Here is an 18121-nt window from a genome sequence, read left to right as displayed (position 1 = left end):
GGTTGTTCCAATCGAGTGGAAGAGAGATAGATGCGGCGCAAGCGTACAATGAGCGTAATGGGACAATGTGTGTAACGGGACAATGAGTCGTCCTTTTTCGTGCGTGCAGCCGGCGTTCATCGATTTATTAGACGTCACGTCAAAAAAACTAAACGTCAGCTTTGGACCTGATTTTCGACAAGGAATTTCATTAAAATACCGTCCATCTTGTTAAAACGCTGTAATGAGTTAATACTATAAAGTTTTCTTTTTGGGTTTTTGAACTTTGGTTTGCTCCATCCGGCATAGATGGCAGCACGGTAATGGTTACACATTTCTGTTCCATTCACGTAACTACTCCTACCGAATGCCGTAACACCGAGAGAGCTGTTTGAAACCAAGATGTCGTCTTTTCAGGTTCGTCTCTCCACACCCCCTTTTCAACTCGCGCGGCGTCTCCGGAGGATCTTAATAGTCCGGTAAACTGCATCTCATCACGGCCTATCGACACTGACCATCGGCCCCGGCTTCCTTTACCCGCGTTTTGTCTTCGCCTATCGCGGGGCGCCATCTTCGCCCAGACAGCCCGCGCGAGAGAGACAAATGCTAGCGGGCCCGCGGTTGAAAGGACTCCCCGCCTGCGCGGCGAATGAATTTACGCTTCGCGAGGCGACGATGGTCGGCGATAGGACATGCTCTCCCTCCCCTCCCCCCTCACCCACCGTCCCATCTCCCGAGGGGAAGCACTCGCAGAGCAGAAGAGTGATTTCTCCCCTCCCTCCCTCCCTCCTTCCTTGCTCCTCCTTCTTGGGCCGTCCATCTCAAGGCTCGTCCGTACCGCGTCATTACACTCGGGAGGAATCAGCGACGCCTGCATCGCAGAATAAACCAGCGTAACAGAAGCGCAACACCATTGGAGGGTTATACGGAACGCCGAACCACTTCGGGTGAACAGAAGTAGCTCGGCTTATGGGTTGCAGCCGTGTCCTCGGCGTTTTCGGTCGACGTTGCAGTCGCCATCATCAGGTTAACTGCTCTCCCCGGTGATGGCGACTGCAACGTCGACCGAAACGTCGGGTGAATTATTCGCCGAGGACACGGCTGCAAACCCAGAAGCCAAGCTACTTCAGACAATGGCCGTGAAAGCCTGCGAACATTCGGGTGAACATGTTACAAACGCGAAAGTCTACGTTTGCACGGGCAAGTTGGTATAAAGTGCGTTCAACCCCTCAAAAACCGACTTGTCTGCTGTCATCGAATGAATTTTTTGCGGATCCTATTTATTTAAGCAAGCGTGCCTTTGTCAGCATAAATTTTAAAAAAATAAAATATTTTACCTGTTTATTTTTTTGTTGTTGCAGTCGGTAAAATATTACACTAACTTGTGTCAAGAACACTCTCCCATCTTGCGTTTTCCGCGAAGGAATGTTTATACTCTCAACACTCAACAGCTAATCAGAGGCTTATGTAGAAGATATGTCGTTCTGAACTACTTTGACAACCTGTCGAATGAGAAATTGCCTCGACCGAAACATCTTCAGACTGTGTGTAACCGTACGCTAAAGTTGAACATGTTTACCTGAAGTAGTTCAGAGTCCCGTGTGACCGCGCCCTTAGTCTGCGTGTCTGTTCTGAAGTTTAAGTCAACTGGTTATCATTCAAATAGCTATTCTTCAATTATTTATCAAATATACTACGTATTTAAAAAAAAACTGTCGCTGAGTTTGTCATACATATTTACTCATTTCAGCACATTTGAAATTTTTAATTATTGCAGGTTTTGGTTTGGATTATCCGGGTTTTCGGACTAGCAGGGTTCGGAAGAACGTGGTTACAAGTAGTTGTTTTACTTGAACAGATATATGTATTTAAAAAAAAAAGATCTAATTTTCATACGAACGTTCCACATAAAATCGTAACTTACTGAACAATTTTCTGTAATTTGCGATGATGGAGAATTTATACCTTTCGAAATAAAATCAATGTGTAGCGTGCTTGCACTACTTAAGTTAGGAATTAAATGGTCAAGATTGGGAAAAATACGTTCTTCATTTATTTTTTTTTCGTTGAGTATGCCTTGAGCTTCTACCTAGGTACTTATTATGTGATTCATCAAACTCTCGCAGTCTGAAACTCACCATCACCACTATACACTCCCCACGCACCTAATCTCCGAAAACAGCACGAAGCCCCCAGGGGCGCCAATATCTCACGGAGCTTACGACCTGTCGAAGGCGGCGTCGCGAATTTCTTCCCGCGCGTCACCTTACTGGTTCTTCCGCCGGGAGGCACCCGGCGACCTGGTTCTTGCACCCAGACCCCCGCCGCGCGGACCACCTGGTCCGCGCGCGGCAAGAAACTCTTGAGAGGTTGTACCGGGAGTTGTTGGCCAACCTGCCCCCTGGGGCTGTTGGCGGCGAGGTTGGCAGTCCTGTAGACTGGTGGTGGGGGAGGGGGGAGAACACCGCAGCGATGACGTCATCGCGCAGACATGACCGCCGACACTCCGGCCAAGGAACGAGTACAATCGTGCGAAAGGTGAAAGAAGGCAGAGGAGGGGAGGAGTCCCATTCAACCTCCACCTCGCCCCAGGGCGGTGCGGGAACACGTAACAATTATTACTATCGCCAGGAGCTGTAAGAACCTCGCGGGTTCAATGGCATTTACGTCACGACTCGCAGCGCCTCTGCTGAACGGCTAACACGCGATTTGGTCTCTCTGTCATGATTGATTAACCGGAGGCTCGCTGCACGCCGGGGCATTTCATAAAACGCTCTAACACAGTCGCGGCGACAGTAAAATAAAACACTAGTCATGCAACGCAGTTCATTCAATCTAATAACTATGGTACAGTATGATATGAAATATAGCTACAATAATAATACTGACCAAAAAGAGACATGAACATTAAGTACTTTAGCAAGCACTAAAATTAATTTTGTTAAAAGTTCTAGTTAAATTTTTTAGATCGAGCGCAATAATGCAATGAAACACCCAAACACTAAGTAACAGACCAAAAAATAAATGTCAGTAAATTGTAAAGAAAAAAAAAATCACTCACACGTTTTCGAATGTCAGTGCGAATAAAACACGAGTTTTATTTCGTTATTTTATGACCATGTACCTTGTGGCGTTGCGTTAAGAAATTGATAATGCAACTAGATCTAAACAAATTCTCTGGAACTATCTTTTCTTTCCAATGAAATTTTTGATAATAGCAAAAACAAATACCGAACTCAAACTGCACTATGCGTTAAAAATAATTAAAACTGGATTAATCAAACGCTGCCGTTCGAAGTCCGCAAATATGTATCAGTATAATCAAAAAGAAAAAAATTAATGAACCAGCTCAAGGAATAATATTTTAAGTTTTCAAGAAGAATAAATAACTTAGCTACAATCATAATCGTGACAAAAACTAACAGAGATTAAAAACAAAATTAATCGGCAAGTTGGATCCAGAACGCATTAACTAGCAACAGAAGACTTCGCACGAGGTGTATGGCGCATAGTCAGATCTTTGGTCCAGTGGTTAGAGCACCTGGTTAGGTCGCGGATTTGTCACTCCAGGACTGAGTGCTATGGGGATTCACAAATAACTTAGAAAAACACAACTTAGTAGCACAACTTGGAACTATCATAACTTAGAACTATCACAACTTAGAACTATCACAACTTAGAACTATCACACCTTAGAAATGTCGATACTTAAAAATTAAATAACTTAGAATTACCACAATTCAGAAACACACAACTTAGAACTGCAATAACTTAGAAACACGTAACAGAACCAATCAACGTCGAACCACACAACTTAGATACACCATTGCTTAGAAAATCACAACTTAACACTTTAGTATCTTAGAAACACACAACTTAGAACTATCGTAACTTAGGGAAAAAAATAAAAAACAACACCGAACCACACAACTTAATAGACATATCTTATGATATTCTATTGTGCGTGTTTTTAAGTTATAAGTTTTTCAGTTATGACAGCAACTCGGTGCTATATAGTAATTTCATCTCCACTGCAGAAAAGGCATTGGCAAACCACCGCAAAATAACCCTGGCACGAAAACTCCAGAAATATCGCAGCTTCAAACACACATCTAATTTGGATCGCCAAGCTCAACTCGAGTAATACGGATTCATAATCTTCTTTACGCGATATGTTATCGTCCGAACAAACGATGGAAGCTTTACTAGAACCTTCCCCCTTCCGAGCAAACAAAAAAAGTATCTTCCATCAAATTAGAATTTTTTGCTATTTTACAGATTTTTGTAAAGAAATGTTTTGGAAACGAGACTAGAGAAGTAAATTTGTAAGAACCGCTGAGCTCTGGGAACACAGAAAATTAGCTTCTAGTGAGTGACCATAGACGTTAAAAATTACTCTAGCAAAAATTTCATTCATTTTACATATTTAATTTGCTTTTTTTTTTCCAGTAAAAAATAATTTGTTTAATATCGATCACAAAACATTAACAAGAAAAAGAAGTGAAACATTCGAAAGATTTGCAAACATTATCTAATAGTACCGTGGAAGTGCAATAGGTAAGTGCATGCATTTTTCGCGATAAGGTTTTGATAACAGCCGAGAGTTAAAACACGTAGCATCTTATGCGTTTCGATATTGGTCTAGTTTCTTTCATGTACATGTTTACTGTTATAAAAACACTCACAGCCATCCAGCGCGGAAGCAAACGCGTCCTGAATGACCCGCCCATTTAAGGGAAGCCTAAGATGTACATCGAGTTCTGCCCCTGCCCGAACACGACCGAATATTCACTTTCGGCCAACTTCGGGTTTATTTATATATATTTATATTTCTCTGTTTATTTTAATGTAGCTATACTAACCTAACTAACCGTCCATTGTGTTTTAAAGTGTTTTAATGTAGCTAACCTAACCGACCACTTTTAATATTTGAATTTATTTTTCCTACGCAAAAATAAAACAAATACCGAGGTTGGCCGAAGGTGAATATTCGGGCGTGTTCGGGCAGGAACAGAACTTGATGTACATCTTATGTTTTTCGTCAAATAAGGCAATGGCTTCTCTTGCAGACGGTCACCAATCACAAGGAAGAAACCTTACTGTAGTCCAATGAGAATTCGCATTTTTTTTCCCTTCTAGCAATAGGAAAACGCAGGAATAAAACAAAACTTGACGCCCGGTATCCCACGCCACTGAGGGATTTATTTACATGTAGCCTAAACTTATTCCGACAGCTCAAATGCATCTTAATATTTGTCTCACTTTTTCTCCCCACATATTTACTAAATGCAAGTAATCACAAGTACGTACACTTGCGTGCCTTTTTACCCCTAATTAGATTATGTTTAGTAAACATCTGCAGAGACAAGAAACATAAAGAACAAGCGTGCTATCGAGATACATTTGCAGAAAATGACCTAAAAAAAAAAAATTGAGCGAGTCTTTCAATACTCACTAGAGATGTGTACCATCTAAACTCGGTAATTAGCTAATTTTTGTGTTCTCGTGTTGCAATTACACTTATAATACCAAACTCGGACACGAAATTTAACGTAGAATTCTTAAAAATAATCCCGAGCGTGATGAAAATACGCAAATTGCGTCAACAACTACAATTTCCAGACGCGAAAAAACATGATAGTTTCCGCACCTATCCACTAGACGCTGCCCGAGCAGCTACGTCGACCATTGAATTTGGTTAACAGACCAAAATGTTTAACTATATTATAATTAAGGCGAAAAAAAAAATATTTAAAAAAAAATTACAAAATCCCTGCTTTGGAACTGATTTTCGACAAGAAATTTCAATTAAATACTGTCCATCTTGTTGAAATTCACCAAACTGTTAATACTGTAACGTTGCCATTTGTCTTTGTGAACTTTTAGTTCGCACCATGCGTCACAGATGGCAGCAAGCACCGTTGGTGCACATTTCTGTTCCGTGCGACTCCCGTTCCGTTCACGAAACTGCTCCTACCGAGAGATAAGATGTGTACACAAACGCGAGCGAGACCGAGTCTAAGTGAAAAAGGGAACGGACACAACTAACTCGCCGCGCCCCGCAACCAACGCGCGGGAAAGCTGAACAGCTGAACGACGCGCGAAGCTCGGCTATTTCCACTGCGGCATAATTAATGGCGGTTCATTGTTCGCTAATTAGCGGCGTTAACGGGCACGAACAATGCCCTCGCGGAAGACACAAACACACGCCCGTGTCTCCGCACTGCGTCAGGACGTACGAGTTAACAGCTGGTAAACGCCGGGTGGTTGTTTCAGCTACAAAAGGGTCTCCCCAAACCCTTTGGAGGTGTATTTTTTTTTTTAACCTAACTAAAAAGTAAGTGTGTTGGGAAGGGTTCCGGGTTAGGGAGGGAGACTAAGCGCGCCTAAGGCCGAAGCCCATACGCTCTAAGCATGCAGGATGTTAGCCATGCAGGAGGGGTAGCATGCATCGTGTGCTAGGAGGGGGATTGGCCAGCCGTGGCAGCGATTGGCGCCATTACTAACTCCCCTCACCGACTATTCTAGAATAAAAAACTAGATAAGTTGAGCCCAGGTAAAACCTGCATAGACACAGGGAAAACCCTGGGCTCTGACATGCGGGATGCAAAAGTTTCATGCATTAATATCGAGGAGGATGCTTACGGGAAACAGAAGGATGGATCTGGAAGAAGAGTTGGACAGAGTAGAAAAGAGTCTGCCATGCGGGGGGTTGGGGGCTTGGAAATCTTGGAGGTGTCTGTTCTAAAGTTGAAGTCACTAGGGTCAACAATTGGTAGGGGCAGGCTATCTTTTTTGTGAGAAAAAAAATTAAAGCCCGTTAAACTCCAATACGGCATACCGGCGTCTGAGGTTTCTTCCATGTACTTGGAGGCCGTCTGAGCGGGACATTTAGGAAAGGTTTGTTTCCTCATCCAGCTGACTTGTGACACTCGACATGAGAGAAACTCACCCAATAAGGAAAAAAAAAAAAAAACAGACGATGCTACCGTGTTTTAACTCTCAGCCCACTTCAGAAATTTTACGCGAAAACTACACGCCCTTAACAGTTGTATACCAAAACACACCGTAGCTGCATAAAGTCTGATGCCAGAGATTTTTTTCATGCGTTGGAGTGGCGTCGCCGCTGACGCACTCTCCTCCTCTACCGGTTCCCCCACTACGCACCTAACTATTCCCCTTATGCTATCGGAATTTTCGTAACGCTCGAAAATTGTAGCCCCCCTCAGCAAAGAAGTTTCGCTTCAAAAAATATATTCTTTAGAACATATTACGAAACCAACCTGAAAATGTTTATCAGTAGATGCATGTATTTTTAGGAGAGAAAAAAATCGTTCATTGGAATGTATGCGCGATTGTTCTCTTGTTATTGGCGGCCGTCTGCAAGAGAAGCCATCGCCCTGATTGGCCGAGCCATTCAGGATGCTTTTGCTTCCGTAACTGGATGGCTGTGATTGGTGTGCCTACAGTAGACACGAACCTGAAATAAATCCAGCGAACCGCGGCAATGCTACAGAGTTTTGGACACACAGCTTGTCTGGAAATCTTTTCGCTAAATATACATGACCCTCTTATCAGCTTTGCTCGAGGAAGGAAAACCCCAGCACACGAAAAGGCTATATACATAGCGCGGAACCGGAATCAACACCATGATAACCGGTGCGGTTGAAACGCCTCCCCTCAATGTATTAATATATAATTAAATAAATTAAATTAGATTGCCGACTGTGATGGCAACCTTTCATGACAAACCTAGTAGGACTAACACTTTTAAAACTGTGTATGTTTAACACTATTTGGATATAGAGTTTTTTTAACACTGATATTTGTGCTTACAACGGGAATAACACCAAGTTTGCAACAAATCTGGCTTTATTAAACAGAATTCGAATAGGGCGCAAACATTATTTAATAAAAACTTAAACGAGGAGGAATAAACCTAGAATTTGGAAGTAATACTGGAAACAATAAACATGCCAATGAGATCAGTAGAAAATAAAATTAACGAATACAACTAAATATATTAGTAAATAAAAATATAAAATGAAATAATTTAAAATTGGGAAATGGAGTGTTAGATTGGCATACATGATTTTGGACAGGTAGATATTCAACTATATGGTTGAATCAAAGATGATCTGAAACTCATATTAGCAAAAGCTACAGGAACGTTACCACACAAGAAGCATTTGTTAACACCGCATAAGTACACTAATTATAAACATCAATGATTAAAGTATGCACGTATAGTAGAAATAACTACTACATGGCTTTTAAATAAGAATCATAAGAACTGGAAAACACGCCATGTAGATTTTTTTATTTTCTCATTATTAATAATTATAAAGGGCTATTTCTGTAAATTTCAATACGATACATATTTTGAATTTTTTATGTCATAAATATTTTCAACGGATCATCGCTACGTGTGATAAAATGGGCGTAATAAATCGAGCAAGTGTTCATTATTAGTATTACTATTATTATTATTATTATTATTATTATTATTATTATCACCTGCACTACATTTTACCCATTAGGCCTATAGTACACAAAATCAATTTCTGCACTTTTACAAAATATTCCTTTGGAAACCAGTTCCCAAGAAATAGTTTGTAATACTACAAAAAAATTGTAAATTGCTATACCCACATTGCTACGGTTATTTTTACATACTAAAATACATTTTTCTTACGATAATTGGGGCATAATTGTATCTTTTATTAGATGTTTCATTAAATAATTTTTTATACACCACGAAAATACATCGTAAAATATTCAACAATTTGACTTCATTTTTTGGTACATATCATTATGTGCGCAGCTAACACTGGAAAGTTATTCAGGGAACGGTTTACAAATAACTTGAATTATTGGAGGTACTGGGACAACACAAAGCCAAGAATCCGAACCAAGTATTACTGCGAACACTATTTTGCTGTGACAGTTTTGTTTCCATGTAAGTGTACAAATTTACAAATATATGTAACTAGCTGCCCGACCCGGCTTCGCACGGCTATACTAATGGAAAAAAATTAAGCCACATCTCCCATTTACAGTAATGGTTAATAAAAAAATTCAGTGAAAATTTATTACAATGCTGTATAATGTACCGGAGAGAAAATGAATAGCACCGATGTTTTCCCTACTCGTGCACGCAACGTACAACTGATGTACCCGTACTTCGCTACGGCAGTCTACAGGCAGATCACTCTTGCGCCGCTCATTGGGGGTACGCCAATGCCGCGCGATGCCCGTTGCCATGGAGACGCAGAAGGCATGAACAATGCAAAATCCTGTTCTCATGCAGACAAAGTACCCACTGTTGCCTGGTTTTAACCACCCATGGGATCTAATTTTCGGAAAATGTCATCCTGTGTAACATAAGGAACATTACTGTGAAGTTTCAAGTCTGTAAAATATATATATACTTGAAAAAAAGGGCAATAAAAAACAAATTAAAAACAGAGAGAGGAAAAAAACAATAGTTTAGGTTTGCGATTTAAAGTGATAAAAAGTATTTAAATACTAATTGAACTCTTATGAGGGTACTGATTACTTCGTTAATATCACGCGGGTGTTTTTTACTTGTATGGGAAAATTAAGAATGATAAGGCATCTAGTGCGTGGCAACAATGTTAATAGGCAATCTATAATATAAAAATGAATCGCAAAATGTGTTGGTAAGCGCATAACTCAACAACGCCTGGACCAATTTGGCCAATTTTTTTTTTAAATGTTCGTTGATGTTCGAAGATGGTTTTTACGGCGAGAAAAATTCGAATAACTGCCGGAAAAACCCTAAAACCAGCCCTTTTCTTTTTCCCATACAAACGTTTTCTAACTAAAACGAGCACTCATTGTTGTTTAAACAATGTAGGTATGTTCCTCAACGTCAAAGAGTCAATTTACACTTTATTACCTCTGTACAAAGTTCAATCATATCTATCAAAACAGTGTGCGTTGGAGCACAGATAAAAAAAAAAACCGAAATCGAATGGTTCAATTTGGTCGGCTTCGCGATATTATTTCATTTGTTTTACTTTAAAATGCATCAGTTTTCAAGTCATTACATCAGTCAAACAAAACCAGCGTTACCAAAAGTATTTCATAAGTTTAAGTTTTTATTATTTCTTTTCCTTATTTTAAATACGGCTTGAAGGATTTGACTCCAGTTCATATCAAATTAAAAAAAAGTTGAAACAACAACAAACTGTCAATGTCAGTGTTTTTTTTTTTTTTGGATTTTAGGTTACCTACCCTAATGAGTTTGCTTTTGTCAACTCATACACGAAACAAATTCTTACCTATATAGTGTTTTGTGCAGTGTTTATTTACCTATGATCGTTAATTATTGCATGTGACAAAATAATCTATAATATAGATATGCCTCCTATTAGACGAATCAATTTAGGTAGAAGAACCCGAAATGCTACAAACCAAGCTAATTACCGATCTAATCATGCACTACAATGAAAATAAAAATTATTATGTTTCACATGATTAACAATAAAGAGATTACTTATTTTTTTTATTTATTTTTTATTTAATTATATTTCTTATTCACAACACCCTATCACCAGGGTGACGGTTCTGTTCAGAATTTTTTGCCCCGACTATAAAATATGTAGAAACAAAAAAATGTCACATTACAAATCATTTTGACAGGACTTTATTGCAATTTAATTAGGTAGTACGAAGTCTGCCGGGTCAGCTAGTAGGAAATAAACTTCTAGCGCCTGCAACATTTAAAAACACACACTTCGTACGTGTACTGCATGTTGTATCTAAACCCCTCCAACGCATTTGATTCTAAATTTGACTTTTAGTAGTGATCCCTAATGTTATTGATAATATAATATAGCCTATAGCCTTCCTCGATAAATGTACTATCCAACACTAAAAGAATTTTTCAAATCGGACCAGTGGTTCCTGAGATTAGTGCGTTCAAACAAACAAACTCTTCAGCTTTATAATATTATAGTATAGATTTTACATGAATATTTCGGTTAGATTACAAAAGAAAATACTGTGAAATATAATTGTAAAAGATGAGATGATAAAAAAAAATCAAGATGGCGTGTTGGAGTGTTTGGTCACGTGACGCGGCCTGTTAGTAAGCGGGGCAGAGGCGGGCCTGTGAGAGTGTTTGGTCACGTGACGCGGCTTGTTAGTAAGCGGCGCAGGGGTGGGGCGGTCACCTGGGCGACTTGGGGATCTTGACGATGTTGCGGTCCTCGACGACCAAGGGCTCGGCGGAGATGGCCTGGCGCTTGGTGCGCGACGGGACGACGGCGCCCACGCCGTCCAGCAGCCAGTCGCCCGAGCCCACGATCTGCTGCGTGATGGGGCGCACCACCTGGCGGAACTTGTCGATCTCGTTGCGCAGGTGGCGGATCAGGGCGTCGCGGCGGTCCAGCTCGCGCTCCAGGTGCTCGATGGCCCGGTCCCGCCTGCCCAGCTCGTCGGCGCGCTCCAGCAGCAGCTGCCGCAGCTCGTGCACGCTCGCCATCGCTCCTTGTGTCCTGTGTCCCGTGTTCCGCGCGCGCTCGTGGTCCCTCAAACGTCCTCCGGGTTGCTCACCTCCTCATCGCACGCGTGTCGCAGCCTTCCCACAATGCAACCCCGCGCCTCCTGGAAGAATAACCCCCGCCCGTCTTCCTCTGACAGATCCATCACCTCGCATCCTGCCATCTCATCACGCGACCAACATGCCGACACCTCCCTCAACACAACCCTGCGCCTCCTGGAAGAATAACCCCCGCCCATCTTCCTCTGACAGATCCATCACCTCGCATCCTGCCATCTCATCACGCGACCAACATGCCGACACCTCCCTCAACGCAACCCTGTGCCTCCTAGAAGAATAACCCCGCCCGTCTTCCTCTGACAGATCCGTCACCTCGCATCACACGACCAACATGCCGACACCTCCCTCAACACAACCATGCGCCTCCTGGAAGAATAAAACCCCCGGCCTTCTTCCTCTGACAGATCCATATCCTCGCATCATGCCATCTCATCACACGACCAACATGCCGACACCTCCCTCAACGCAACCATGCGCCTCCTGGAAGAATAAAACCCCCGGCCTTCTTCCTCTGACAGATCCATATCCTCGCATCATGCCATCTCATCACACGACCAACATGCCGACACCTCCCTCAACGCAACCATGCGCCTCCTGGAAGAATAACCCCCGCCCGTCTTCCTCTGACAGATCCGACCCCTCGCATCCTGCCATCTCATCACACGACCAACATGCCGACACCTCCCTCAACGCAACCATGCGCCTCCTGGAAGAATAACCCCCGGCCTTCTTCCTCTGACAGATCCGTCCCCTCGCATCCTGCCATCTCATCACACGACCAACATGCCAACACCTCCCTCAACGCAACCTGCGCCTCCTGGAAGAATAACCCCGCCCGTCTTCCTCTGACAGATCCGTCACCTCGCATCACACGACCAACATGCCGACACCTCCCTCAACGCAACCATGCGCCTCCTGGAAGAATAAAACCCCCGGCCTTCTTCCTCTGACAGATCCATATCCTCGCATCATGCCATCTCATCACACGACCAACATGCCAACACCTCCCTCAACGCAACCCGCGCCTCCTGGAAGAATAACCCCGCCCGTCTTCCTCTGACAGATCCGTCACCTCGCATCACACGACCAACATGCCGACACCTCCCTCAACGCAACCATGCGCCTCCTGGAAGAATAACCCCCGGCCTTCTTCCTCTGACAGATCCGTCCCCTCGCATCCTGCCATCTCATCACACGACCAACATGCCAACACCTCCCTCAACGCAACCTGCGCCTCCTGGAAGAATAACCCCGCCCGTCTTCCTCTGACAGATCCGTCACCTCGCATCACACGACCAACATGCCGACACCTCCCTCAACGCAACCATGCGCCTCCTGGAAGAATAAAACCCCCGGCCTTCTTCCTCTGACAGATCCATATCCTCGCATCATGCCATCTCATCACACGACCAACATGCCAACACCTCCCTCAACGCAACCCGCGCCTCCTGGAAGAATAACACCCGCCCGTCTTCCTCTGACAGATCCGTCCCCTCGCATCCTGCCATCTCTCTCATGCCCTCCCTCATCACGTGACATATCCTACAAAACGAACGACCTTTTACGTCTGCAGACACCACCTACAACGTTAGGCCTCAATGATGCCAACATCTACGACTCTCTTTATGTTTCGCCCGTGTCGTCTGTCTCATGATCTCATCGAACAGCGCCACTTACTAGACATCAGACCTTAAAATAACAGTGCGTGTTTTTAACTGTAGTCCAAGGCTTTTCTAGAATAGTTAAACATATATATAATTGTCATAAATAAACTTATTATTTTGCAGTGTGAAATATCAAGTCGCTATCTATTTAAGTGTTTATTTAGAGGTTTGCAGTGGGGTCCATGAGATCGCTTCCTAGACAACTGCATCTCACAGTTTGGACATAGAGGGTACAGGCAGATTTTCAAGACAGGTGAAATTGGGCTGCAAACCATATCGGTGAACGATCCGTTGTTCATAAAGTAAAACAAGATAGGCTATGTCTCAGGCTGCGAGCGAACCGTCTCCTTCAGCCTCGCAACAAGAGGCTGCTGACCCCGAAAACAATCATACCGCGTTCAAGGTCCCTGACTGTTATCAGAGATTTTTTTTTCCTGGCAAAGGAAACGAAACCACCACAGGAGGAAAAAAAATAGAGGGGAAATTCTTTTATACTATAAATAGACAGCGAAGCGGAAGAAACGCCACAAACCAAAACAACAAGCAGGAAGCGAACGTCACCATTAAGATTAAGCTCGCTGAACTCTATGGAAGAAGGATATTTTTTTTAAAGTGAAACTTATTATCAGCCGGTACGGTATATCGGGGCGATGACTAATTAAAGCGTAACTAAAAGTGCAAGGGGGGAAAGGGTTTACTTGCGCGCTCCATTCCTATCTCGGGGAAGTGTCAGTGAATCGACGCTACACTGCTGCTAAGTGCTGACACACTCTACCTACAGACCGCCGCTCTTAGTAGACACAGCCCATTGGAAACACCCGGACAGTCTCCCAGCTGTTCACATCCTAGACATGGTTTTTTTATTTTTATTTTTTATTGTTGTATTATTTTTTTCGTTTTATCGTTATAGTAATTTTTAATATAATGTTTTACCATTCAATTGAATTATATAAGTGATGAGTTTATCTTATAAAGCCCGTAGCGATCATATACGCATCCTCCCCTCCCCTTTTTTCTTCTAATTTCTACTGTCAAAGAACAATGGGAGTCTCAGCAAAGAGACTCCGCCTTCCACGAACTCTCAGGAAAACCTGCGTGTACCAATCTCGACACAGGATTGGGGGGGGGGGGGTTAAATTTATTAGCATTATTGTGAAAGATCTCAAATAAATGTCCTGGATGATAAATTTAGTTTCATTTTGAAACTATTATTAACAATTCAAGAGACATTTTGGGCGTACAAAGAAGGGGGTGAACTCCCCCTCTAAATCCTAAAAAAATTATATTCCCTCCAACAAAAGAAAAAAAAACTGAAAGCAAACAGCGGGCACAGGCAATGCGGATCTAACCTTCCCCTTCACCCGCTCCTGACATGCGCTCCTGAGTGAGATATTATCCTCTTAGAAATATATTTACATTTATTTAGTTTCTTAAAATTATTCTAACTTTTTCTCCCGTAATGTCAACTTCGTGTCCAAGTTTTCACATATAAATATAATTTTTACAATTTTTTTTTAAAGTCATATAAGATAGATCTCTGAACAGGATCCTGTATAAACTAGAATACTAAAAAATAGAACTGAGTAGAAAGCTATACTGCATACTTCGCCGAACGACCTCCAAACAACTCGCTCAACTCCCCTTTCAAACACCTGCCTCACTTCTAGATGATTGCCGTAATCTTCGTCGCCCACAATAGCGCCTTGTTCGTCACCAGGCGTGTATTAGGAACTCGTCCAGCCGTCAGGGGGCCGTCGCGTCACGGTACGCTCCGTGGCTTGGCCAATGCCGAAGCAGCAGAGGCAAGCCAAAACTAGTCCCGCGCTAGAAAACATTGCCGCCTACCCGAGCACACACACGGCGTGCAGAGCTCCACAAGATAACTACGCCATATTATCTTTGAAAGATTTGTGCCATGGGAGTGCATGACTTGATGTAACCTTTTGGACATACGCCATTGCTAAGCACTTTTATCTATAGAATAAAACTAAAAAAATACCCAAAAGACAAAATCACAAATTAAGCAAAAAAATTGCTGTTGTCAACAGGATATAAACACCACATAATATTCCATAACAGGAATATGGTCAACAAACAAACAAAAGAGTCGCACCTGTGTTTTCGTACCATGTGCGTCTCTGCCTGAGGACGGGAGCAAATAGCAGTTCCCGAAACGTCGCTTGTTTCTGTTTTGGAAAACCATTGTGTTTGTTCCGTCTTTTCGTTTTGTCATGTTTTTGTCTCGTTTCAACTGTTGTGCTGAATTTTTTTGGGTTCAATATTTTTCTGCTGTCATAAATTGTGAGTTTTTTTTTTTTTTTTTTCGTTCTCTTCTGTTTTGGAAAACTATTGTGTTTGTTTCGTCTTTTCGTGTGTTTTTGTCTCATTTCAACTGTTGTGCTGAATGTTTTTGGGTTCAATATTTTTGTGCTGTCATCATTTGTGGGGTTTTTTTTTCGTTCTCTTAGTCCATTTTTTTTTGTTGACCATATTCCTGTTATGGAATATTATGTGGTGTTTATATCCTGTTGACAACAGCAATTTTTTGCTTAATTTGTGTTTTTGTTTTTTGGGTATTTTTTTAGTTTTCTTCTACAGAAAAATTTCTTAGCAATGGCGTATGTCCAAAAGCTTACATCAAGTCATAACTACGCCATTTTTTTTAAAAAAACCTGTTCAATATATAACAGTGTTCTCTGTTTACGAAAAGCAATAAGAATACGCTAAATAGTATTTCGTTTTTTATCTGTGTTTTTTTTTTCAAGGGTGAAAAATGATAAAACGAGTCTTAACGGTATAATTTTTGGACATGAAAAAACCCGGTAAAATTTGTTGAAAGCACTCATGGGACTTGCATTACATCTTTATCTTGATTTCTGGCAAATCTCTCACTTCACTTCGCATGGTTTTACACGACACCAAACAGAGTGATGTAAATTATGACGGAACTTCATAGTGGGCTTTTGATCCACTTGAATGCCGATGCGGTGGTCATAAGTTAAAATCGTGTCGGGGTTACCTATGCTATGTGCTTGAACCGCATGTGGTGTATTTACATGCAGCTAACTTTCCACAGTGACGTTGGAAGAAAAGCGACAAATGTTATCTTTGATAGTAACACTATGGTCATGTTTTATCAGAATGAATGTTCGAGCACAATCCTTACATGCAGAATAACTATAAAACGGCCTGAACCTGCTTTTATAAAGCAGTTCATCAATAATTGATTAAAAGTAATGCAAATCGCACAACTCTTGAACGAGAAGGAATACAAGTTGGCTAAACAAGAAGTAGTGCTGAAAGAAACGAAGGGATACGTATAGCAAAGATGCCGATGTTAACTACCATCTCCTCCCTCCCTTCCCCCACAGGTAACTTCTACCATTCCTAACCCGCACAGCGACTCGCTTTTTTAGGAAGCGAAGCATACGGAGAAAACTTCAGTCTTTGTCTCGAACATAATTTTTTTTGTCAATTTTAAGGATTATTAATGAACTTTTAATTCTATAACATCAATTTTCATTTGCTGTTCTACCACAAATACTTTCAACAGATACATATTCACTTGGTATATTATCATGGGTGTAAAAAAAAGCACGCAAGTCTTCGCAATTATCATCACTGTGATTTGCTTAAACAAAGCCAAATTTTGAAAATTAAAAAAACAAAACTTTGTTATGCCCTAAAAACTGTTCAAGCCAAGATGGCGTCTTTTTGTTCATATTTATTGTCTTAATGTCCATTCTACAATGATACAGTAAACTGAGACGGATACCGCGGAACAGAGTTTCTACAACAGCACGCAGACGAAGACGGTTCGGTTCGAATTAGCGCGGCAACGCTGAGGAGCTCATACGTTAACGTTGATTCGTGCGACCAATGGAAGCGAAGTACTTGGCCATGTTTATGATCTAAATATACTTTGTCGTTTATTTTTATTAGTTATGCAAATTCTGTCCGAACTATGATTTCGAAGAACAATATTTTATTTAAAATTTATAATAATATTTCGTAACCTTGAAATGTTTGTTTGTGTGTCATTTGTTAAGTTTCCGTGCATTGTGGAATCAGCAGACGCGATAGCGCGATCGTGTCCCGGGGGGATCCGCCCCCCCCCCTCCCCCCGCACAGTTTCCATGCAGTTGTAGAACGGGCCTACGACACGTGCTTCGTTTAAGATAATCCACGGGCGCCTCGAAAGGACGCGACGCGAACGCGCTCCGAAGAAGAAAGAGGATGGGGGGAGGAACAGGTCTGCGTGATCACGAGTCTATGGCGTGGAGCGGCGGGCAAAAACCTGTGGCTGTCAAGAGAGCACAACCGCCAGACTGTTGGACCACCTCCGACGGCGGCGGCGCGCCCCTTGCAGGTGTCTGCATGAATGTTTCAACAGCTCGAGGGGTGATGGAGTTCGTGGAGCTGGTGAGGAGGTGAAGGAGGGGAAGGGGGGGAACAAAAACACGAGATCGCAAGCAGCTAATTGCCGCGCGGGGCGCAAGGGGGAACACCGCAGCCGCACAATGGCTCTTGAGCAACGAACACCCGTCGCAGCCGGTGGGGCCTCCAGGGGCTAACCACGCTCCGGCGAGCGCCAGATGTCGCCCTACCACCTGGAGGAGCGCTGGCCACAGACACCAGGGCAGGGGCGTAGCCAGGGGGGGGGGGGGGGGGAGGGTTAGGGGTTCAACACCTCCTCCCCCCCCCCTTAGCTCCAAATCTTTAAATTAAATTTCTTATTCATCACTCAAACAAATTTCATATTAAAAGTTAATAAAAATTTTACCATTACAATATTTAAATTTAAGTACCGAAAACTGCTAAAATAGCACTATTTTACACCTTAAAATCCAAATTTTTCCCGGGGGAGGACCCCCGGACACCCGCTTTA

The 18121-nt window shown here is 42.4% G+C and overlaps 2 protein-coding genes across 2 annotated transcripts in view; both read right to left on the bottom strand.

Annotated features, from left to right (window-relative positions):
- LOC134543019 (cGMP-dependent protein kinase 1-like) overlaps positions 1-18121 on the bottom strand; it is a 273913-nt gene that overhangs the window by 11904 nt on the left and 243888 nt on the right. The gene's annotated exons all lie outside the window — the stretch shown is intronic.
- LOC134543014 (cGMP-dependent protein kinase, isozyme 2 forms cD4/T1/T3A/T3B) overlaps positions 1-18121 on the bottom strand; it is a 265217-nt gene that overhangs the window by 222328 nt on the left and 24768 nt on the right. The window contains exon 2 of the mRNA XM_063387688.1: positions 11181-11613. Coding sequence (XP_063243758.1) covers positions 11181-11491 — 311 coding nt within the window. The 5' untranslated portion in view covers positions 11492-11613. The remainder of the gene's footprint in view (positions 1-11180; positions 11614-18121) is intronic.

The sequence above is a fragment of the Bacillus rossius genome (assembly GCF_032445375.1).
Source record: "Bacillus rossius redtenbacheri isolate Brsri chromosome 9 unlocalized genomic scaffold, Brsri_v3 Brsri_v3_scf9_2, whole genome shotgun sequence".
NCBI lineage: Eukaryota > Metazoa > Arthropoda > Insecta > Phasmatodea > Bacillidae > Bacillus > Bacillus rossius.
This window is presented reverse-complemented; position numbering and strand designations above follow the sequence as displayed.